Raw genomic sequence first — 17,863 nt, 5'->3', positions numbered from 1 at the left:
GAAGCATCTAACTTGCTGCCTGGCCCATCGTGGGTGTACTGGGAGTTAGCATGAAGAAACATCCTGGCCAGCCTGGCTTCTAGAAGTTAGTGTTTGTCTCTGTCTCTGGCTCTTTCTCTCTCCTGCTATACATTCTTCATTCTTTCTCACACACATGCTTTGTCTCTTAGACACACATGCTTTGTCTCTTAGACACACACACACTCTCTCTCTCTCTTTCTTTCTCTCTCATCGAGAGACAAATTCTGTTTTTTGGTGTTTGACTCTGGGGAGTCCCTGATGAGACACAGCCCCAGCCCTGTACTTGGCAGTGTGTGTGTGTGTGTGTGTGTGTGTGTGTGTGTGTTCCATGCTAATGGTGAAATGTTGCATAGATGGTGGTCATCCCATGTGGTGCTGGCTGTCAGGGGCAAGCCCAGAGGCCCTGGAGCCTGGAGGAGTGCCCCCATTCTCTACAGCAGCCAGAGAGAGCTTTTGAAAATGTAAATTTGTCATGCCATTCTCCTGCTTAAAACCTTCCAATGGCTTTTTGTCATCCTTAAAAGAAAGTCCAACCTCTGTCATGGTTACAGGGCCCTGTGTAACCTGGTACCTGCTTGTGGTCCCCCCACAGCCTCCCCTCATCTGGCTGTAGGCACTCTGCCTTTCCCATCTGTTCCCGGCTCTGTCCCCAGAGCTGGAATGGGGCGGGTCCACAGGGGGTTCTCCATAAATACCTGCGGGATGAATGAATGAGCTCTTCAGCAGTTGGGCAGGAGATGGAGGAGGAAGATGGGGAGGTGGGTGGGGCCAGAAGACCTGCACAGACTGGTGGGCATCCTCCCTGTGGACAGGTGGGCAGGGGAGCGGGCAGGTGGAGAAGAGCAGTATGAGCAGCCGGTGGCCGGTGGCCTGGAACTCAGTGTGACTGAAGGCTGTCAGGAAGCGCAGTTTGGGACAGAAGGGTGACACGGGGCACCTTATGGGAAGCAGCCATGCAGCCTGGGCACGCAGCACAGATGCTCGGGAAATAGGAGTTCTCCTCCCCAGAGGCTCTCCAATTCTCCCCTCCGTTTTCTGGGAGAAAGCTCACGTTCGGAGCTAGCCTGTCTCTGACAGCCTGTCTCTTGACGTGCGTGACCTCCCACGAAGTGGCAGCTATGGCTGAAAAATAGTTGATTCTGAAGGGAAGAGGGGGAGGCCAACGCAGGGAGGTGCTGGCCTTGAGACTCCCTGAACCGACCCATCAGACACTGGCAGAGACTGAGGCTCAAGTTAGTCAGCGACTTGTCCAAGGCCCAGCCTGGACGAGCCTGGAGCCCGTTCTCCTGCCTCCCCGCCCAGAGCCGTTTACCCTCGGCTGTCCCCGCAGGGTGACTGGATTGTCCTCTGTTTTATCAGCTGTTCTGTTTCTAACTGCCGGGAGGTAGTGGTAAATTCTCCTTTTATTAGGATGTCTGCATTCTCTCACCCTCTGGGGCAATACTCTGGTTCGGATTAGGATAAACTCCCAGCTGTACCTGCAGGCCGGTGACGGGGAGTCTCTGCGGTGCTGGGTCTTGCCCGGGGCTGTGAGGGCTGTTGTCCGCTCTGCCGTCCATGTGCTTGGGCCCTTCCCAGTCCTCACCATCCTCTGCAGCAATGGCATGAGCGTGTTTTGCTCAGCTGTTTGTTTTCTGTCTCCTCCCAGATGCAGTGCAGACTCCACTGTCACTGCGGGATCCTTTAGACTGATTTAGATCAGTCAGTGCCTCGTATTTAGTAGGTGCTCAGTACATATTTGCGGAATGTACCCGTGCTAAGTCCATTTCTCTGCCTCTGGGTTTTGGGTTTGTCTTCCGTGTTCCTTACTGGGTATGTAGTAAGAGCAGGGGCACAGCGTGACACCCTCCCCCTCAAGGTCAGGACTCTTCCTGCAAGCCAGGAGGCAGTGTTGGGGGACTCATATCGCAGGGCCCAGCTCAGAGCAGTCACTGTGAGGAACCCACGCCTGTGACTCTGAGACTTGCCCCTGCAGGTGATGGAGGCTGTTTGGGTATCCTGTGAGGATGCCTCCTTTAGGACAGAGAGAAAGTGGTTTGGGTGTCTCGGTGTTTCAGCCTGAATCTCAACAGATTTGCTATCTGTGTAGGGGGTGTAGAGCCTTGGGGAGAGCTGGGCACTGGACAGGCCTAGGTGTGAAGCTGCCCAGCCAAGGGGTCTCTTTCCTGTTCCAAGCCTCTGCTTACCTATCTGTGAGATGGGGGCAGTAAGAGCTGATAAGAGGGGGTTTGAAGACCTTGGATCAGAGCTGGGCCTGGGGCCTGGCACCAGCTGGCTTCCAGCCCTTTCTTCCCTCTCCTGTGGTTGGCACAGGAGCCTCTGTTGGGAGGCATGACGGCCCAGGATCCCTCTCCCTGCTCACCTGGCTGTGACTCTCTCTCACCCACAGGGGGACTATGTCTGGATGGACCTGAGATCTGGGCAGGAATTTGACGTACCCATTGGAGCAGTGGTGAAGCTCTGTGACTCTGGGCAGATCCAGGTGGTGGACGATGAAGGCAATGTGAGTAGCCCCCTACCTCCCCTGCCCCTAGGCCTTTGGGAAGACCCAGGCAGACAGGTCACCTGAGGCAGGGGCTGGGAAGGAAACTGAGGGTGTTGGAGGCAGTGCCTGTGCCCCTACTTCCACCTCTCAGACACCCCATCTTCCATGCAACTTTCTCACTGCCCCAGCAAGATGGTGCTTCCCTTTCTGGCCAGCCTCCTGGATTCTATTTCCATGAGCACTCCGGGCATTCTGCCTAGTGTTCAGGATGGGTGTGTGTGTGTGTGTGTGTGTATGTGGTGGGGGGGCACCTGCCCATGTATGGTGGTGGGCAGGGGGCGACGCCAGACTGGGAGCTCTTCAGGCACAGGGGTGCTTTGAGTTAGACAGATTGGATTCCAATCCCATCCTGCCCATTTGTCACTAATGCAACCTTCACCAAGTCTCCTTCCCTTCTGAGCCTCAATTTCCTCTTCTGTAAAATGGGGATCATAGTAACTGTCTCATCAGGTTATTGACCCATATGTTGGGGCCGCCGTAGAGAATACCTCAGTAAAGTGAGCTAGACTAAAAATGCCCATAGTCTTGCTCTATTGGGTTACAGCATCCTAGGAATTCATTGCTTACCTTGGCACTGCCCTAGGAATCTGTCTAACAGATCAACCCTTTATTTCTTGCAGCCCTGAAGGGAAAGTATATGGGAGGTGTAAGTTCTGTGGGTAGTGGGCATGGGGAAGGATGGGAAAGTGTGAGGTCAGAGTCATGCCCTGGAGAAGGCAGGTAGTCTGGAGGAGGGCTCAGAGGGGAAGCATGTGTGTACGTGGCATGGGCAGGTGGGGATGTGGTCCCAAGAACAGAGTCCTAGCTTATCAGGGATGTGCGGGAACCAGGGAGATTCAATCCTACCGTCACTGGCATTGTGCCTGGTGCTATGCCCAGTGCTGGGGAACACAGAGATAGAACCAAGTTTCTGTCTTGGGGTCCAAGATTGCTGGGGGCAAAAGAGGGTGCAGTGACTGGGAACAGAGGGCTTCACTGGGGGCAGGGACAGTTTTGGGGGCCTGGAGGCCAGGTGCTGGCCATAAAGGGAGCAGGGGGCTCACTCTTGTTCCTGCAGCTTTCAGGGACACCCCCATGGGGTCTTCAAATCCCTTTGACCCCAGCTCTGTCTTTGGGTCCTCATAGCATCCGTGAGAGGCAAATGTTCTGTTTCCCAAGGGGAAGCTGGGACAGGGGGGGACCACCAGACCTGGTCACACAGCTAATAAGTGATGGTGCTGGGATGAGTATCCAGGACCTTCGGCCTCTGTATAGTGTTTCCTGGGTCCATATCTCAGTGGCAGCGCTGGTGCTCTGATTCTGTTGAGCCAAGCTTTGTCCCTGCAGCCTTTAGAACCGGAGGGCCTGGGGCACCTGGGTGGCTCAGTGGGTTGAGCCGCTGCCTTCAGCTTGGGTCATGATCTCGGGGTCCTGGGATTGAGTCCCGGGTCGGGCTCTCTGCTCAGCAGGGAGCCTGCTTCCTCCTCTCTCTCTGCCTGCCTCTATGCCTACTTGTGATCTCTCTCTGTCAAATAAATAAATAAAATCTTAAAAAAAAAAAAAAAAAAAAAAAAAAGAACCGGAGGGCCTGCAGAGCCTTCTGGAGGCTCTGGTTCTGGGACCTTCTAGGAAGCCACTGTGAGCTTAGAGCCAGAGAAGGGGGCACAGGTTCGGCTGGCAGCCCAGACAGGCCCACAAACCCGCCGAGCGGGGCCCTGGGACTCTGCCTGCAAGCTTACGTTTCACCTGGGTCATGTTGCATGTCAGATGGTGTCCTGTAACCATGTCACTGGATCCCAGAGCCCCCCTCCCATCTCTCCCACTAAAGCCCTGGGGGTAGGGGTTGCAGCTGGGGAGGGAAATGACTAGGTGGCCGGAAGCAGGTCAGGGAGTCTGGCTAGCCTCTGTGGCCTTGAGCCCAGGGCTTCTGGCCTCCTAGGGGCTTTCCCATTCCCCTCCCTACCACCGCTGCCCTCCAGGCTGTTGTCTTTGACTCCTCTGACTTCCAAGGCTCCCTTAACTCTAGGGCAGGGACTAAGGGAGTCCCATCTGCTTCCCCTGAGACCCCACAAGGCCAGGGCCAGAGAGGGTTCTCTGTAAAGCCTTTGCTGAATGAATGAGTGGATGAATAAATGATCCTCAAGGGGACTCTAACATTCTGTCTTTGCCGGAGCTGTTCCCATTGCCAGAGGCACCCCTTCCTCCCTTCCTCTGCAGAGCTCATAGTCCCTTTCTCTCCAGTACCAGGACAGCTCCTTTTTTTCCGAATATGTCCTCCATCCCTGGGGCTGGCCATGTTCTCTCTCTCTCTGGCATTCCTTCAGAGCCAGGCCTCCGTTTGTGCCCTGGTTATACTTTGGTCTGTGCTGTAGGGGCCTGTGGACATTGACTTGTGGGCTGCTGACATCGGTTGAGGGTCCTTCCGTGCAAGGAAGGGGTGAGGAGAGGCTTGGCTCTGCCGTGTAACAGGGTGAGCCAGGTGATCGCTTGAGTGTGACTCCCCACTGTTAAATGGTGACTGGTTGTTCTGTTATGGGATGTTATGAGGAATGAACGAGAACAAAGATGTCCTCTGTAAAACCAGAAAGCATTGCAGTAATAATACCCAGCCCTGGATGTACAGTTGCCAGGCACCAGCACTTTTTAGACATGGTGGGAGGGAAACCAAAGTTAGCCTTTAGTGTCTCAATTAATCCCCCCAAGGTCTCCAGAAGACAGGATGGTTACTCTAATTCCCATTGAATAGACGAGGTCACGGACGCCCAGGGATTCCAAGTGGCGTGCGCTGGGCTGCAGGGTTGCCTCTCCCTGCTGTGCTGAACGGTTAGGGGAGGGACCATGGGGACTGGAGGTGGGGGTCGAGAGAGGAAGGCTGAGAGCCTGCCCAGGCATCCTCTTCCCTCTGGCCCGCTCTGGAGCCTACCACCGAGTCTGTGAGCAGGGACCGGTCAGAGGGGAATTTTCCAACTGGATCCCCGTTTATCAAGAAATAGGTTAAAATGGGAGAAAGGAATGTTCCACTCAGGACTGGAAAGTCCAGGCAGGTTCTTTGATCTCCCTATCCGGCCCATTCATGCCTCAGAGAGGGCTGTGTGAGGGCCTGAGCTGGACTGAAGTGCTCCTGGCCTAGGAGGTGCCATGAAATGCCAGGGCAGTTGGAGTGGTGGGCTCTGGCTGGCCCTGTCCCCACTCCCGCTAAGGGCCAGGTGCAGGCCACCGTCCTACTCTGATCCTATTTCTTGGGTGAAGTGAGAGGGTGGAAAAAAGGGACTATGAGGGTCTCTCCATGACTAGGATTTCTGCTTCTAATTCAGAACTGGTCCCCCATAGCCCACCAGCTAGCTGTCTGTCCTATCAGATTCCCTGCCACATCATTCGTGTGTGGCTCCTGTGTGACACACTGTGGACCAAGGGTCTTGAAGACATGGGGTCTGGCTGCCATGAGTCCCCAGCTTTGGGGCACACTGGGAGGTCAGAACTGCATTCAGACAATGGCAGCCCATTGTGCCCACCGCCTTTCCATGGGAGACCCAGACGACGTGGTGGTCCAGGGGAGACCCTGACACATTCCTGTGGTGGAGGTGGGGGGAATAGCACAGTAGAACAGGTAAGAGGGGGCAGCATGGTCAGCAAAGGCTTTAGAAATGGGAAGCTTTTGAGCTGTGCCTCGAAGGCTGAGTAGAAAGGAAGTAAAGGGAAAAGCATGAGCAAGACCACGAAGTGTCTGGGGAAGTGGAGACCAAGCTTCTCTGGCTTGAAAGTACAGGGGATTGCTGGAGCAAAGGCCCGGAAGTCCTTGTGTCCACCTCAGGCTGGCCTTTGAATGCCAGGCTGCAGTGTGGGGGGAAGAGGGAAGTGCTCTAAGCCCCAAAGTGCTGTGATCAGACAGGTGCGTGAGGCAGCTCCCGGGGGATGAGGGGCTGGAGGGCAGCCAGTTCTGAATTAGAAGCAGCCAGGGGGCCAGGTGAGAGATGATGGTCTGGATCAGGGCATCAGGACAGGGGCTTAAAGCTGGTGAGGAGGGGACTGATTCACAGGGTTGAGTGAGTAGCCCTGGGTGACAGTTAGATTGGGGCTGGGATGAGATGAGGAGGTGATGCCTCAGATTCTTGATAGTGTCCAGCTTTTGAGGTTGGTTATCCCAGAGGGGACCTGGAGGAGAAGAAGCTATGGGAGGACATGTGTGCATCACACCTACCCACCAAGTCTTAGGGCCAGAGCTGGGAGGTGGCACAGGGGGTCCCCTTCTCCTCCCCTGTTTCCAAAACTCAAATTCCTGGGGGTCCTGAGGCTCCCAGGGTTCTGGCATTTGAGAACAGGTAGGGGCCCCCAGAGGGCTATGGTGTCTCACTCAGGCCGTGGCCATACCTTCACCTTGCTGAGAAGCTAGATTGTGAAAGGTGCTGGAAACTGCCTTGGGGAAGGAGGGAGGGATTTCCAGGTTTGTTGAAACTGCCAACGCCATTGGCCAGATGTCCCACTGGAAGCGCCCCCCCCCCCCCCGCCCGCCCGCCAACCCCCAGCAGAAGATACTGCAGGGAAGAATAGGGAGAGCCATGGAGGCAACCTCTCTTCTAGTTTCCACATCTGTTCATGAGCACCGGAAGTTCAGCCTTGCTCCACATTCATCAACAAGCCCAGTGAGATCTATCCCCAGTGGATCTACTGCTACACCTCATTTGCCAGCCTCAGAGGCTTAGTCTGGAACTCTCTCTCCCCACATCTTACTCTCTCTTTCCTATCATTCAGATCTCTGCTCAAATGTTACCTCTCTGGAGAGGTAGTTCCTGAAGACCCTAGGGGAGTTCCCCTCCCTGGTCTCTATCCTATATGCCTGTGGGTTTATTCTTGGCACTGTCTGAAATTACTTTTGATGCCTTTGTTTACCAGAGCCTGCATCTGAAGTCTAGTCTAATTCCAGAGATTACATGCTCCACTCCATCTTGCAAAGTGACTTGGGGGGACTCGAATTCCCTTTATGAGAATTCTGAGTGGGGTCAAAATCCCTGCCTTGCCCTGCCCAGCTTTTAGGTCTGCAGAGAGAATTCCTGAAGGGGAGGAGTGGTCCACAGAGAGTGTGGGTGGGCAGCACCATCCTCAGACGCTCACACCTGATAATGAGAGTGGCCACAGGAGAGGAGGAGGCCCTTATCAGGGTCGCACAGACCTGGGATCCCTGTGTCCAGCAGAGCACAGCCTGGGTCTCAGGGGCCCTGCCTAACTAGAACCACGGTACTTCCCCACAGGAACACTGGATCTCCCCGCAGAACGCCACGCACATCAAACCCATGCACCCCACGTCGGTCCACGGCGTGGAGGACATGATCCGCCTGGGAGACCTCAACGAGGCCGGCATTCTGCGCAACCTGCTGATCCGCTACCAGGACCACCTCATCTACGTGAGTGCTGCCCCGCCCACGCGCTGCCCCGCCCACGCGCTGCCCCGCCCACTCCTGAGAGCCCGCTCTCCAGAGGCCGTCAGAGACTCTCTGCCAGCAACAGCTTGGTCTGAAATCATCCCTTCTTTGGACTGCAGCTTGTGTGGTCTGGGATTGGAGAAGGGAGTGGTGTGTACCACGTCTTCGTGTGCCTCCGCAGGCCATTGCTCGGGTCGGTGAGAGGCTACGTGTTTTGCCCAGAGTTGGGGAACTGCTGCCTCCTCTGGGTTCTCCATAGGATGAGAGCCTCCCATCCTACTGGTCCTCCAGTGAGGAGAGGATGGGTCAGGAGTCTGTATCCTCAGAGGAGGAGGGAAGAGGGAACATGCTCCTTGACTCCACAAACCCTTGACCTAAGAACCAGTCATACGTACACTCCACATTCTTACACCTTGAAACTTAAAAGGACAAAGAGTCTCAGTTAGCCAGGACTGACCTGATCTCAGGAGGTGGGTTCAGAGACTGTCAGAATACAAAGGGGCCGTGGAGATTGTATCCTAAAGGTTCTCACACGTTTTGGTCTCAGGAACCTTTGATGCTCTTAAAATTATTGAGGACTCCCAAGAGGGTTTGTTAATGTAGGCTGTATCTATTGATACTTACCATATTAAGAATTAAAACCAAGAAACTTAACAAAATGGATTAATTTGTTAAAAAATAACCATAAAAGTCCATTTACAGGAAAAGCTTTTTTTAATGAGACATCGCTATAAATATGCCCCCCAAATTAGCAAGAAGAGTGGTAGTGTTTTATAATTTTTTGAAATACCTTTAATGTCTGGCTTAATAGAAGACCACTAATTCTCCTGTCTGCTTCACACCCAGGCCGATGTGAGACTGTTTGGTTGAAGCATATGAGGAAGAGCAGGCCGCACAGACACGGAGGTGGAAAGGAACTTGCAGACCTCTTGAAAGGGCCTTTGGGAGCCTCAGGGGTCTCCGGACCATACTCTCAGACCTACTGACCTAGTCCCATAGTCCCATTTTATAGACAGGGAAACTGAGCCCCATGAGGTTTAGCCAGGCCAGAGCTGTGTGCTGGGGTCGCTGCATGTCTCTGACCCAGACCCTCCCTCAAGCAGCTCCAGGTGAAGGAACGAATGGGTGCAGAAACAGGAGAGCAGGATAGAGTCCCCCTCCCTAGGCAGGTCCCCAGGCCGCAGGCTGGTGGGTAGAGGGGGTGTCCTTGGGTGACAGGTATTGTGTGGTGTGCTCGAGGTAAGTACAGACAGAGCAGGTTCTGCAGGGTCTGGGGGTGGTGAGGCCTCACTCCCAGCTCAGGGAGAGGGTTGGGGTTCCCAGAGTGGGTTAGAGAGCATTCCGGAAGGCGCGCTGTGTGGATCAGAGGCTGGAGGCAGGACAGGGCCTGGTGAGTGAGCAGCACAGTGTCCCTCACATTGTCAGCCCCATGAGGAGGAATCAGGGAGACAGGTCTAGAAGCCCTGAAATTTGTCCCTGAGCAGTCACAACAGGGAGCTGCATCAAGGTCAGGGACCCATCCTCTTGGCAGCCCTGGAATTGTGGCCACTTCGCAGCCAGGGAAGCCCTCTGCGACCCTCCCCACTCTGGGACCCTCCACCACTTCAGACTCCCAAGGGGAGGCTGTGCCCAAGCCCTAGACATTTACCCACTAGGCATGAAGAGCAAGTGGCTTTTGCTGGGAGCCCTTTAGCGATGATAAGGTCCCTCTCACTCTTTCCTGCACCTGAGAGAGGGCAGGGCATGGTGGCCCCTCCAGATTTGAAGAGCATCACCCAGACAAAAGGATGGGGCTAGAACTGGAGCCCAGGCTGGAGATACCCCATGAAGACCTGCCAGTGTCTGTGCCCAAGTTCGCAGATGTTCCTTACTCGCTCTTCTCCCTAGGTGGGAGGGGGTCACCCAGGGTGCTAGAGCACTCTGTGGTTGCTCTCCCGGGGCTGGGTGGAGCCTGACATGGGTCTGGAGATAAGTGGGGAGCCTGCCCCTCCCTCCCTCCTCCCCCTCAGGGAGGCCACTGCCAGAGCTAACGTCCTGACCCAGTCCCCTGTCAGGAGGAGCTGGGTAAGAGGAGGATTGTCCCCACCAGAGACCCTCACCTCAGACCATATCTAAGAACAGCTCAGAGGCGAGGTCACTGGTTATTTTGCACAAAGTTTATTGATTCCTGTGGGCAAACTGGTTCCTCATGTGTGAGGGGCAGTCAGTGGACTGAATCAGAGAACCATTGCAAACACAGGATTCACAAAGGAGGGAGAAAGAGAAAACTTCGAGCAAATCCTATTTGTGAAATTTGGGAGGATGGATCGAGCCGCTGGCAGCTAGCAGAGAAATCAGCTTTGTGTCCTCGAGTAGGCTGATGAGGGGAGCAAGGGAAAGAATTTCTGAGATTTATGGTTTCTCCAGAAAGCTCCGAGATCTGTGCCATTTGCTTAATTAGAAGTTCTCACCAGTAACCTTTCTGGTGGTCTCTTTTTTGGGTGGGGGGGAGGGGGTAGGGGACAGGGTAGGGCACTGAGTCGAGATGAGGTGCCTAAGTGGCCTTCTTGTACAGGAATCACCTGGGCGGTCCCCAACTCAGTTGGTCCACAAACCTAGGATTCTGGGTGTCAGTTGGTCTGGGGACCCCTTCTGTTCAAGGATTGCTTTGTTCAAGGTTTCGACTTGCTCACTCTCTGTGATGGGTAGATGGGGTAGGACCAGAGCTTTGAAGAAGCAGCTGGGCCATTGTTCCACCAGAAACCATACCTGTCCCTAACCATGGCAACCCCTGGTCACTTCATGGCTTGGGTTACCCTGGGCACAGTCCCGCGTACCCAGGATTTCCTCCAATTACCATGGCCGTTCACAGCCCTGGGCTAGATGATGTGCTGTCCCTGACTATCTGCCTTGGGCTTGCCCACTGCAGCTAGCCTGCCCCATAGGAGCCTGAGGGACAGCACTCCAGGGCCACAAATCAGCCCCAGACACCCCCAGTGGGGAAAGACCCTCACAGGACACCTAGAAACCCCTGGCTGGGTGGTCTCAGAGGCCAGGTGTCCTCCCTGGGTCCTGCAGGAAGCAAGTGGCAGGGCCAGTGGGGATCCGGGGCTCACTGATGCTAAACGGACTAGAGTCTGGGACACCTGGGTTCAAGTCTTGGCAGGTGGCCTTTGGGGAGTCCCTGTTCTTCTCTGGTCTCAGCCTTCCCTCTGGCACAAGGAAAGACTTCCTGTATGAGTACCTCTGTGACTCTAGGAAGGTATGTGTGCCCAGAATGTGTCTTGGTCTCCATGGCCTGCTGAGGGAGATACCCCAGGGCCAGTAGGCCTGGGGACTTCCTGGAAGAGGTGGAGCCATTCCTGTCACATCTCTTGGAATGTGTCTCTGGCTCCAGAGAGGTCCTCAGAACTCTGCCTGGGGACCTGGGGCCCCTAGGCACCACGTGTGCTGTGTGCTTGGCTTGGGAATAGCCCTTATCTCTCCTCCTCCCAGCCTATGGCCCTAAGGCAGACTTTCTTCCTGGAGGCTGGAGCAGGAGGCCTGGGCTGGGCAGCTGGGCATTAACCCCCTGTTGACCATGGGCCACAGAGAGAGAGAGTGGGAGAGAGAGAGAGGACTGGTGGCATTCAGGGAGCCATGCTAAGAACCTTGGGGGATAGACGGGGGTAGGATGGGCCTGGGTCTTGTTGCCCGTGGTGGCCAAGCCCCTCCCTTCTGCACTCCCCCATTGCTACCTCCACAGTCCCCCAGGTGTATTCCTGGGGTTCCGATCAGCCCAGCCCTAGGTAAGACCTAGGCTTGGGTGCCAGCAGTCCCCCCACCCCCATTCAGCTCTGTGCTTCTCTAGTATGTGATCTTGGAGTCCCTCTGCTTCCCAGAGGCTGAGTTCTCCCATCTGGAAAGGACCATGTAACTCCTCCCAGCAGCCTTCTGAGGAGGACAGGCTGGTGTCGCTGGCAGGTTCTCCCCTTGGCTCCCTTCTCTGCCTTTTCCTATGAGCAGCAATTACTGCTGTCTACTCTGTTTCTTCTCCACCTGCTCGTCATTCTTTCGATCATGCAGAAACATTCGCTAAGCCTGTTGTATGTGCCGTGCACATGCCTGGGTCTGGGTAGGGAGGACAGCGTCTCTAGAGGGTGGAGGCCTTGGACCCGAATTATAGAGGAGTTGAGGAGCCGAGGGACAGGGACCATGCAGATCACATAGGAGGTTGCCTGGCTTCCTGTGGGGGTGATCATCTCTGTGTGGACAGCAGGAGTTAGCTGGGTGAGGGGGCAGGGGGTGGAGTTTGGTGCTGTTAGCTGAAGGGTTAATGCAGACGGGGCCTCCTAGCATGGGATGCCGCTGGTGAGGACCAGCGCCCTGGCATCTTGTGTCCTGTAGGCATGGGAAACCGCTTGGGGGTTTTCAGCAGGGGATGACACAGTCCCATTCTTGAAAAGCTGGCCCTGGCTCCAAGTGAAGGGTGGATGGCAGGGGGCGCCTGCGGCAGTCTGTGAGAGCCCATGGTGCCCAGGGCCTGAGGCCTGGCTGTGCCACCCGAGAGAGGTGGGCTGGGAGGAAGGAGAGGGAGGCAGAGAAGGGCTTCCTGGGTGCCACCCTGGGTGAAGGATGGGGGACTCTGTCGGCCAAGTTGGGCAGTGTGAGAAGGAGCCGTGCTGGTGCAGAGGGTGGGGTCCGGTCTGGACAGGTGGGTGAGCAGAATGGGGGACATCCAGGAGGGGGAGCCTGGTGCTATGGGGGTCCCTGGAAGCTCTGCAGGGGAGAGGAGGTTCTGGGCCACACCCCAGGAAGGCTTCTCTCAGTTTTTTTCAGTGCTTCCTCTCTGGCACTGCCTGGGCCTGCACATGGCTGCCGGGCCTGCTCCCAGGGCCACCCCTGTCTGGCTCTGGCTGCCTCCATTGACTGGCTCATTAGGCCTGAAATGGTGTCTCTACCTCCAGACTCTGGGACAACCATTCATCCTCTCTCAGCTGCCAAAGCGACCTTTCTCCAAAAGACCTTCCAAATGCCATGCCCTTTCACGTCTCTGTGCTTGATTCCCACGGACCAGCCTTCACGCCCCCTCTCCCTCCACCCCCATCTTCTCCACCAGAGGAATATGCTGCCCCCCCAGGCCCAGGCTTTTCCTCCCTGGCCCCCACAGTGTGGCTGTTGGCCTCCCCCTGAGTCCCAGTGGAGGGTCCTTGAATGACTGTGTGGAACTGATCTCACGCCCCATTGTGATCACAGACCAGGTGGTTCGGTGTCACTTTATTAAGGAAGGTGGCATGTAAACACAGCTTCTCTGTAACCATGTACATGCCAAAGGTTATGCCCTTCAGTTTTCACATAACCTTGGGGTGGAGGGGTAGGGGGGAGGTGCTAACCATCCCCCTTTTACAGATGAACAAACTGAGGTGTAGACAAGCAAAGTGATCCATGGAAAAGACGTTCTTTGGGGCTGACTCCCTCCCTTGGGCCAGCTGGTTCCCACAGCCAGGGAGTGCTGAGCTGTAGGTCATGGGGCCGAGGTGCCCTGGGGCTGGCAGTTCGTGGCTTCCGATCTGAGATGTGAGCCCAGTCCCAAGTTGTGTGGGGTGTTCTTGGTGGAGAAGCTCCTTGCCTCCCATTCCCCATTGACCAGCTCTCTCTCCTGTTTCTTCCTTTCCAACCTCAGACCCATTGTGGAGGGCGGGTAAGTAAGGCAGAGCTGGCTCACGCTCTCAGGACGTGCTTGGCCTGGCAGCCCCCTGCAGCCTGCGTCCTTGTCCTGCCCCACCTTTCCCTGTCTGGGCTCTTGCATGCACTCAGGAGGTCTGCACCGGCAGGTGCAGCAGCCCCTGGCTTGGGCTGCTTGGAGGGAGAGCCCGGGTGGCAGAGGAGCATCCCCTGGGGCTCAGAGCAGGGTGGTAAATGGCGAGGCGGCCAGAGCCAGGACTGGAACTTGGGTCTGGACTGCCGAGCCCGAGGCTGCTTTGCATGGCCGCAGCCGACCCTGGTTTGGGCCTTTCCCCTGGAATGCGGTGCTGGCAGACGCACTTGCCCAGCATGGCCACCTTGGGCTGAGGCTGCTGGGCATGACTTTGTTCTGAGGTGATGTTATATGGCCTTGTCAGAAGGCTGTGGACCCGGCTGTTACTTCCTCTATGTGGTCACATCTTTTTTCAGCCTCTCCAGGTCCAGATGTCCATCCATCCATCACCAATTATAGGCTGTGCCTGACCTTTTCAAGCTGGGCTGGGGAGGGTGGGGAGGGAGCAGTAACCCCTGGGTACTTTATTCTGCCGTGGTGGCAAGAGGCCCAGACCGTGTTGGCCCCTGTGTGGTAAGGCCCCGGGCTTACAGCAGGAAACCTCGTGCATCAACAGAGGAGCCCAAGAACAGAAAGGCCCCTAGAAGTTTATCTTAGGTGCACTGGGCCCCCCACCTGTGCTGGCCAGGATGACTGGAGGTGCCCTGTCCCCCAGAACACAGGGATCCCTCTCTCCTGGGGCCGTGCTGCAGAGACTGGGACCTGCCCAGCCCCCAGACCACATCCCGTAGCCCCTTCAGCATGCTGTGCCTTCGTTCTACTCCCCCTGAACCAACCCAACCTCTGCTCAGCCATGGTCCAGTTTATGAATGTTACTCTAAACCTCCGGGATACAGGGCTTGGAGGCAAAAATGGGAACTAGCATTGCAGGAGTATCTATGGTGAACTATGACTTTCATGATTTTTAAAATCCACCATCTCTTCATCTTTAGAAATAGTGATATTGTGCCCATTTTACAGATAAAGGTAAGGAAATACAGGCTTAGAGACCCTCTCCCCACTTCCTTCCTCCCTTCATCAAACCTCACTGAGTACCTACTCTGACCCAGACCCAATGGTAGTTTGCAGACCCCTCCCCCAGCTCGCAGAGAGGCAGGATTCTGACCCCAGGTCCATGTGACTCCAAAGCCAGGGCTGTGCCTTCCACAGGATGGAGCAGGGTGGAGCCTGAGAACTTTCTAGAGTTCGAGCCTCCCCCATGGGAAGTAACAAGTTCCTTGTCCCTTTGTGCCCACAGACGTACACAGGCTCCATCCTGGTGGCTGTGAACCCCTACCAGCTGCTCTCCATCTACTCACCAGAGCATATCCGCCAGTATACCAACAAGAAGATTGGAGAGATGCCCCCCCACATATTTGCCATTGCTGATAATTGCTATTTCAACATGAAGCGCAACAGCCGTGACCAGTGCTGCATCATCAGGTGGGCGGCCCGGCACCGGATTGGGGCTTAGTCCCAGAGCTCCAGATTTGTGTTCCTGCTAATGCTTCATCATGTAGAGAATCCCCTCCCTTTCCCAGGTCTTACATCTCTGTTAATGCTGCCAAAGTTCTTGTTAGCTTTTGAGGCCAACCTTGTTTATTACTGATTCCTGTTAAGTTAGAGTCAGGTGACATTTTGGGCCCCTATTCTCTCTTGGGCAGAGGGTAACAGGACAAAGCATTGGTCTAGCATCAGTCTATGTCATGCTCCATGGCAGGTGTGGATGGCGTGGGGCGTGTGTGTGAGTGTGTGTGTGTGTGTGTGTGTGTATGTGTTTGTGTGTGTGTGTCTAAATGAAGGACAAGGAAATTACCTTTGGTGTGGCAGAGCCCTGAGGTGCTGGAGCCTTTCCCATCCCTGAAAGGTCCATACTGTCAGCCTATTTTATAGTCTGGGGAGTGGGGAGGTGTAGATGGGGGAAGCAGCGTGAGCTGAAGCCCCGTAGGGAGAGGCCCCCCGCAGACCGTGATGGGCCCTGACTCTCTCTGGATCTGCTCTGCAGCGGGGAGTCTGGGGCAGGGAAGACCGAGAGCACCAAGCTGATCCTGCAGTTCCTGGCGGCCATCAGCGGGCAGCACTCCTGGATTGAGCAGCAGGTGCTGGAAGCCACCCCCATCCTGGAAGGTAGGGCCAGGGCTCGCAGAGTGGGGCTGGGGGGCTAGGTGTGTGCTGACCTCGCTCATGACCCTCTCCCCACCCCGAAGCGTTTGGGAACGCCAAGACCATCCGCAATGACAACTCGAGCCGCTTCGGGAAGTACATCGACATCCACTTCAACAAGCGGGGTGCCATCGAGGGCGCCAAGATCGAGCAGTACCTGCTGGAGAAGTCCCGTGTCTGCCGCCAGGTGGGCTGAGCCCAGGGCGGAGCTGGCCCTGCCCTGAAGCCCCAGCTTCGGGGGCAGTGGGGGTACCGCACAGTGTGGATTGGGCCAGACTGCTGCCCACTCCCTGTGGTGCCTGAATTCCCGCCATGAAGCCGCCCACAGGGGCTTTTTGGGTCACTATTTTGTCACTTGTTAAAATAGTAAACTGTGTTTCAACCTGACCAGTTTCTGATGCCGCCTCCTCCTCCACCCCCCAACACCTCGTACTTGCTTTTGCAGGCCCCCGATGAACGAAATTACCACGTGTTCTACTGCATGCTGGAGGGCATGAGCGTGGATCAGAAGAAGAAGCTGGGCCTGGGCCAGGCTACGGACTATAACTACTTGGCTATGGTGAGGCCCGGGTGGGGCACCTAGGGAAGGGGACACCAGTCCCAGCAAGGTCATGGCCAGCAACCCCAGCTGCTCCCCAGCTTCCGGCCTGTGGGGTGGGTTCCTCTGTGTGGGCTCTCCCTGTCCCCTGACCTACCCCAGCCCACTCTGGGCTTGTATGTAGGCTAGTATGGGCCCCACTTGGGCATGCTTCCAGGGGCACATGTATCTAGATGAATTGTCATCATGGAGACACACGTTCCTAAGTCTGCACAGATACCCTAGACTCGGGGCATGTAGACATGTGCCCATGTGTACACGTGCACAGACCTGCCCCCACACATGCTGTTAGTTTGAGCTTTGAGGACGTGAAGACCAGGGCCTCTGCCAGGCACCCCAGGATTGGAGGACAGAGGCTGTTGCAGCCTCAGCCTCAGGGCTCACTGGTCACGGAGCCCTGGTGGCAGTCTCTTGCTGCTATCTAGCTACCAAGGAGGCATGGGCCCCAGGACTCTTGCTGCCACCCAGATGGGTGGAGGTGCATGGGTACAGCAGGCCGGCTCTGGACCAGCTTCCTTAGGCCTGGAGAGGATCCCTGCCTGGCTGTCTGGGGCCGGGCAGGGCCGGGACACAGGGACACATGGGGGATGTGGGACAAAAAAGAAGTAGGTGTTGTGGGTGTGCAGGCCTTCCCAGACACTTCCTGTAGCTGGAGGGGGCAAGTGCACGTGAACAGGCACACATCCTGGGGCAGACCCCTGTCAGTGCCCTGCTTGCCTACAGTCCCACCCCCACCCCCCCACCATGAAGCCTCCAGTCCCTGAGTGAGAGTGAAAGTAGTGAAAGTGTCCATGGGGGGGGCAGTGGGAGCACGGTACGGAGTAGCGCCTGTGTGCTGTGACTGCTGGGCCAGGCGACTGGCCAGGCCAGGTCTCAGTGACCCAGCTCCTCTCACTCTGGGGAAGAAGGGGCGCCTGGGGGTCCTTAGAAGTGGGAAGTGTATTCTTTAAAAGCTCTAACCAGGAGCTTTCTAGACTTTCTGGAGAGGTCATGGTGCTCACGAGGTGAAGTTAGTACCTGCCACCCCAGGCTGGCCTGGCCTGGCAGAGGGGGTCTTTCGACCCAGCCACTGCCTCTCTGGGGGTCCCCATGGCCTTAATGACACCCTCCTGTGTCCCACTCTCCCACCTCTGCTCGCCAGGGTAACTGTACCACGTGCGAGGGCCGGGAGGACAGCCAGGAGTACGCCAACATCCGCTCGGCCATGAAGGTGCTCATGTTCACCGACACAGAGAACTGGGAGATCTCCAAGCTCCTGGCCGCCATCCTGCACCTGGGCAACCTGCAGTATGAGGGTGAGGGGCCCCAATGGTGCACCTCTGCCCCAGTCCTGTCCTGGCTGCAAGGGCAGCGCAACACCTAGCTGCCGGGGAAGGGGCGTGGGG

The 17,863-nt window shown here is 56.2% G+C and overlaps 1 protein-coding gene across 1 annotated transcript in view; it reads left to right on the top strand.

The window, feature by feature from the left end:
* The window catches only part of MYO7A (myosin VIIA), an 87,385-nt gene that overhangs the window by 20,932 nt on the left and 48,590 nt on the right, over positions 1–17,863 (top strand). Inside the window, exons 3-9 of the mRNA XM_032357919.1 lie at positions 2,411–2,524; positions 7,792–7,944; positions 14,976–15,160; positions 15,723–15,844; positions 15,925–16,067; positions 16,326–16,439; positions 17,620–17,773. Of these exons, the coding sequence (XP_032213810.1) occupies positions 2,411–2,524; positions 7,792–7,944; positions 14,976–15,160; positions 15,723–15,844; positions 15,925–16,067; positions 16,326–16,439; positions 17,620–17,773 (985 nt within the window). The remainder of the gene's footprint in view (positions 1–2,410; positions 2,525–7,791; positions 7,945–14,975; positions 15,161–15,722; positions 15,845–15,924; positions 16,068–16,325; positions 16,440–17,619; positions 17,774–17,863) is intronic.

The sequence above is a fragment of the Mustela erminea genome, chromosome 9 (genome assembly GCF_009829155.1).
Source record: "Mustela erminea isolate mMusErm1 chromosome 9, mMusErm1.Pri, whole genome shotgun sequence".
Taxonomy (NCBI): domain Eukaryota; kingdom Metazoa; phylum Chordata; class Mammalia; order Carnivora; family Mustelidae; genus Mustela; species Mustela erminea.
The sequence above is the reverse complement of the archived record's forward strand: the minus strand, read 5'-3'. Positions and strand labels throughout refer to the sequence as shown.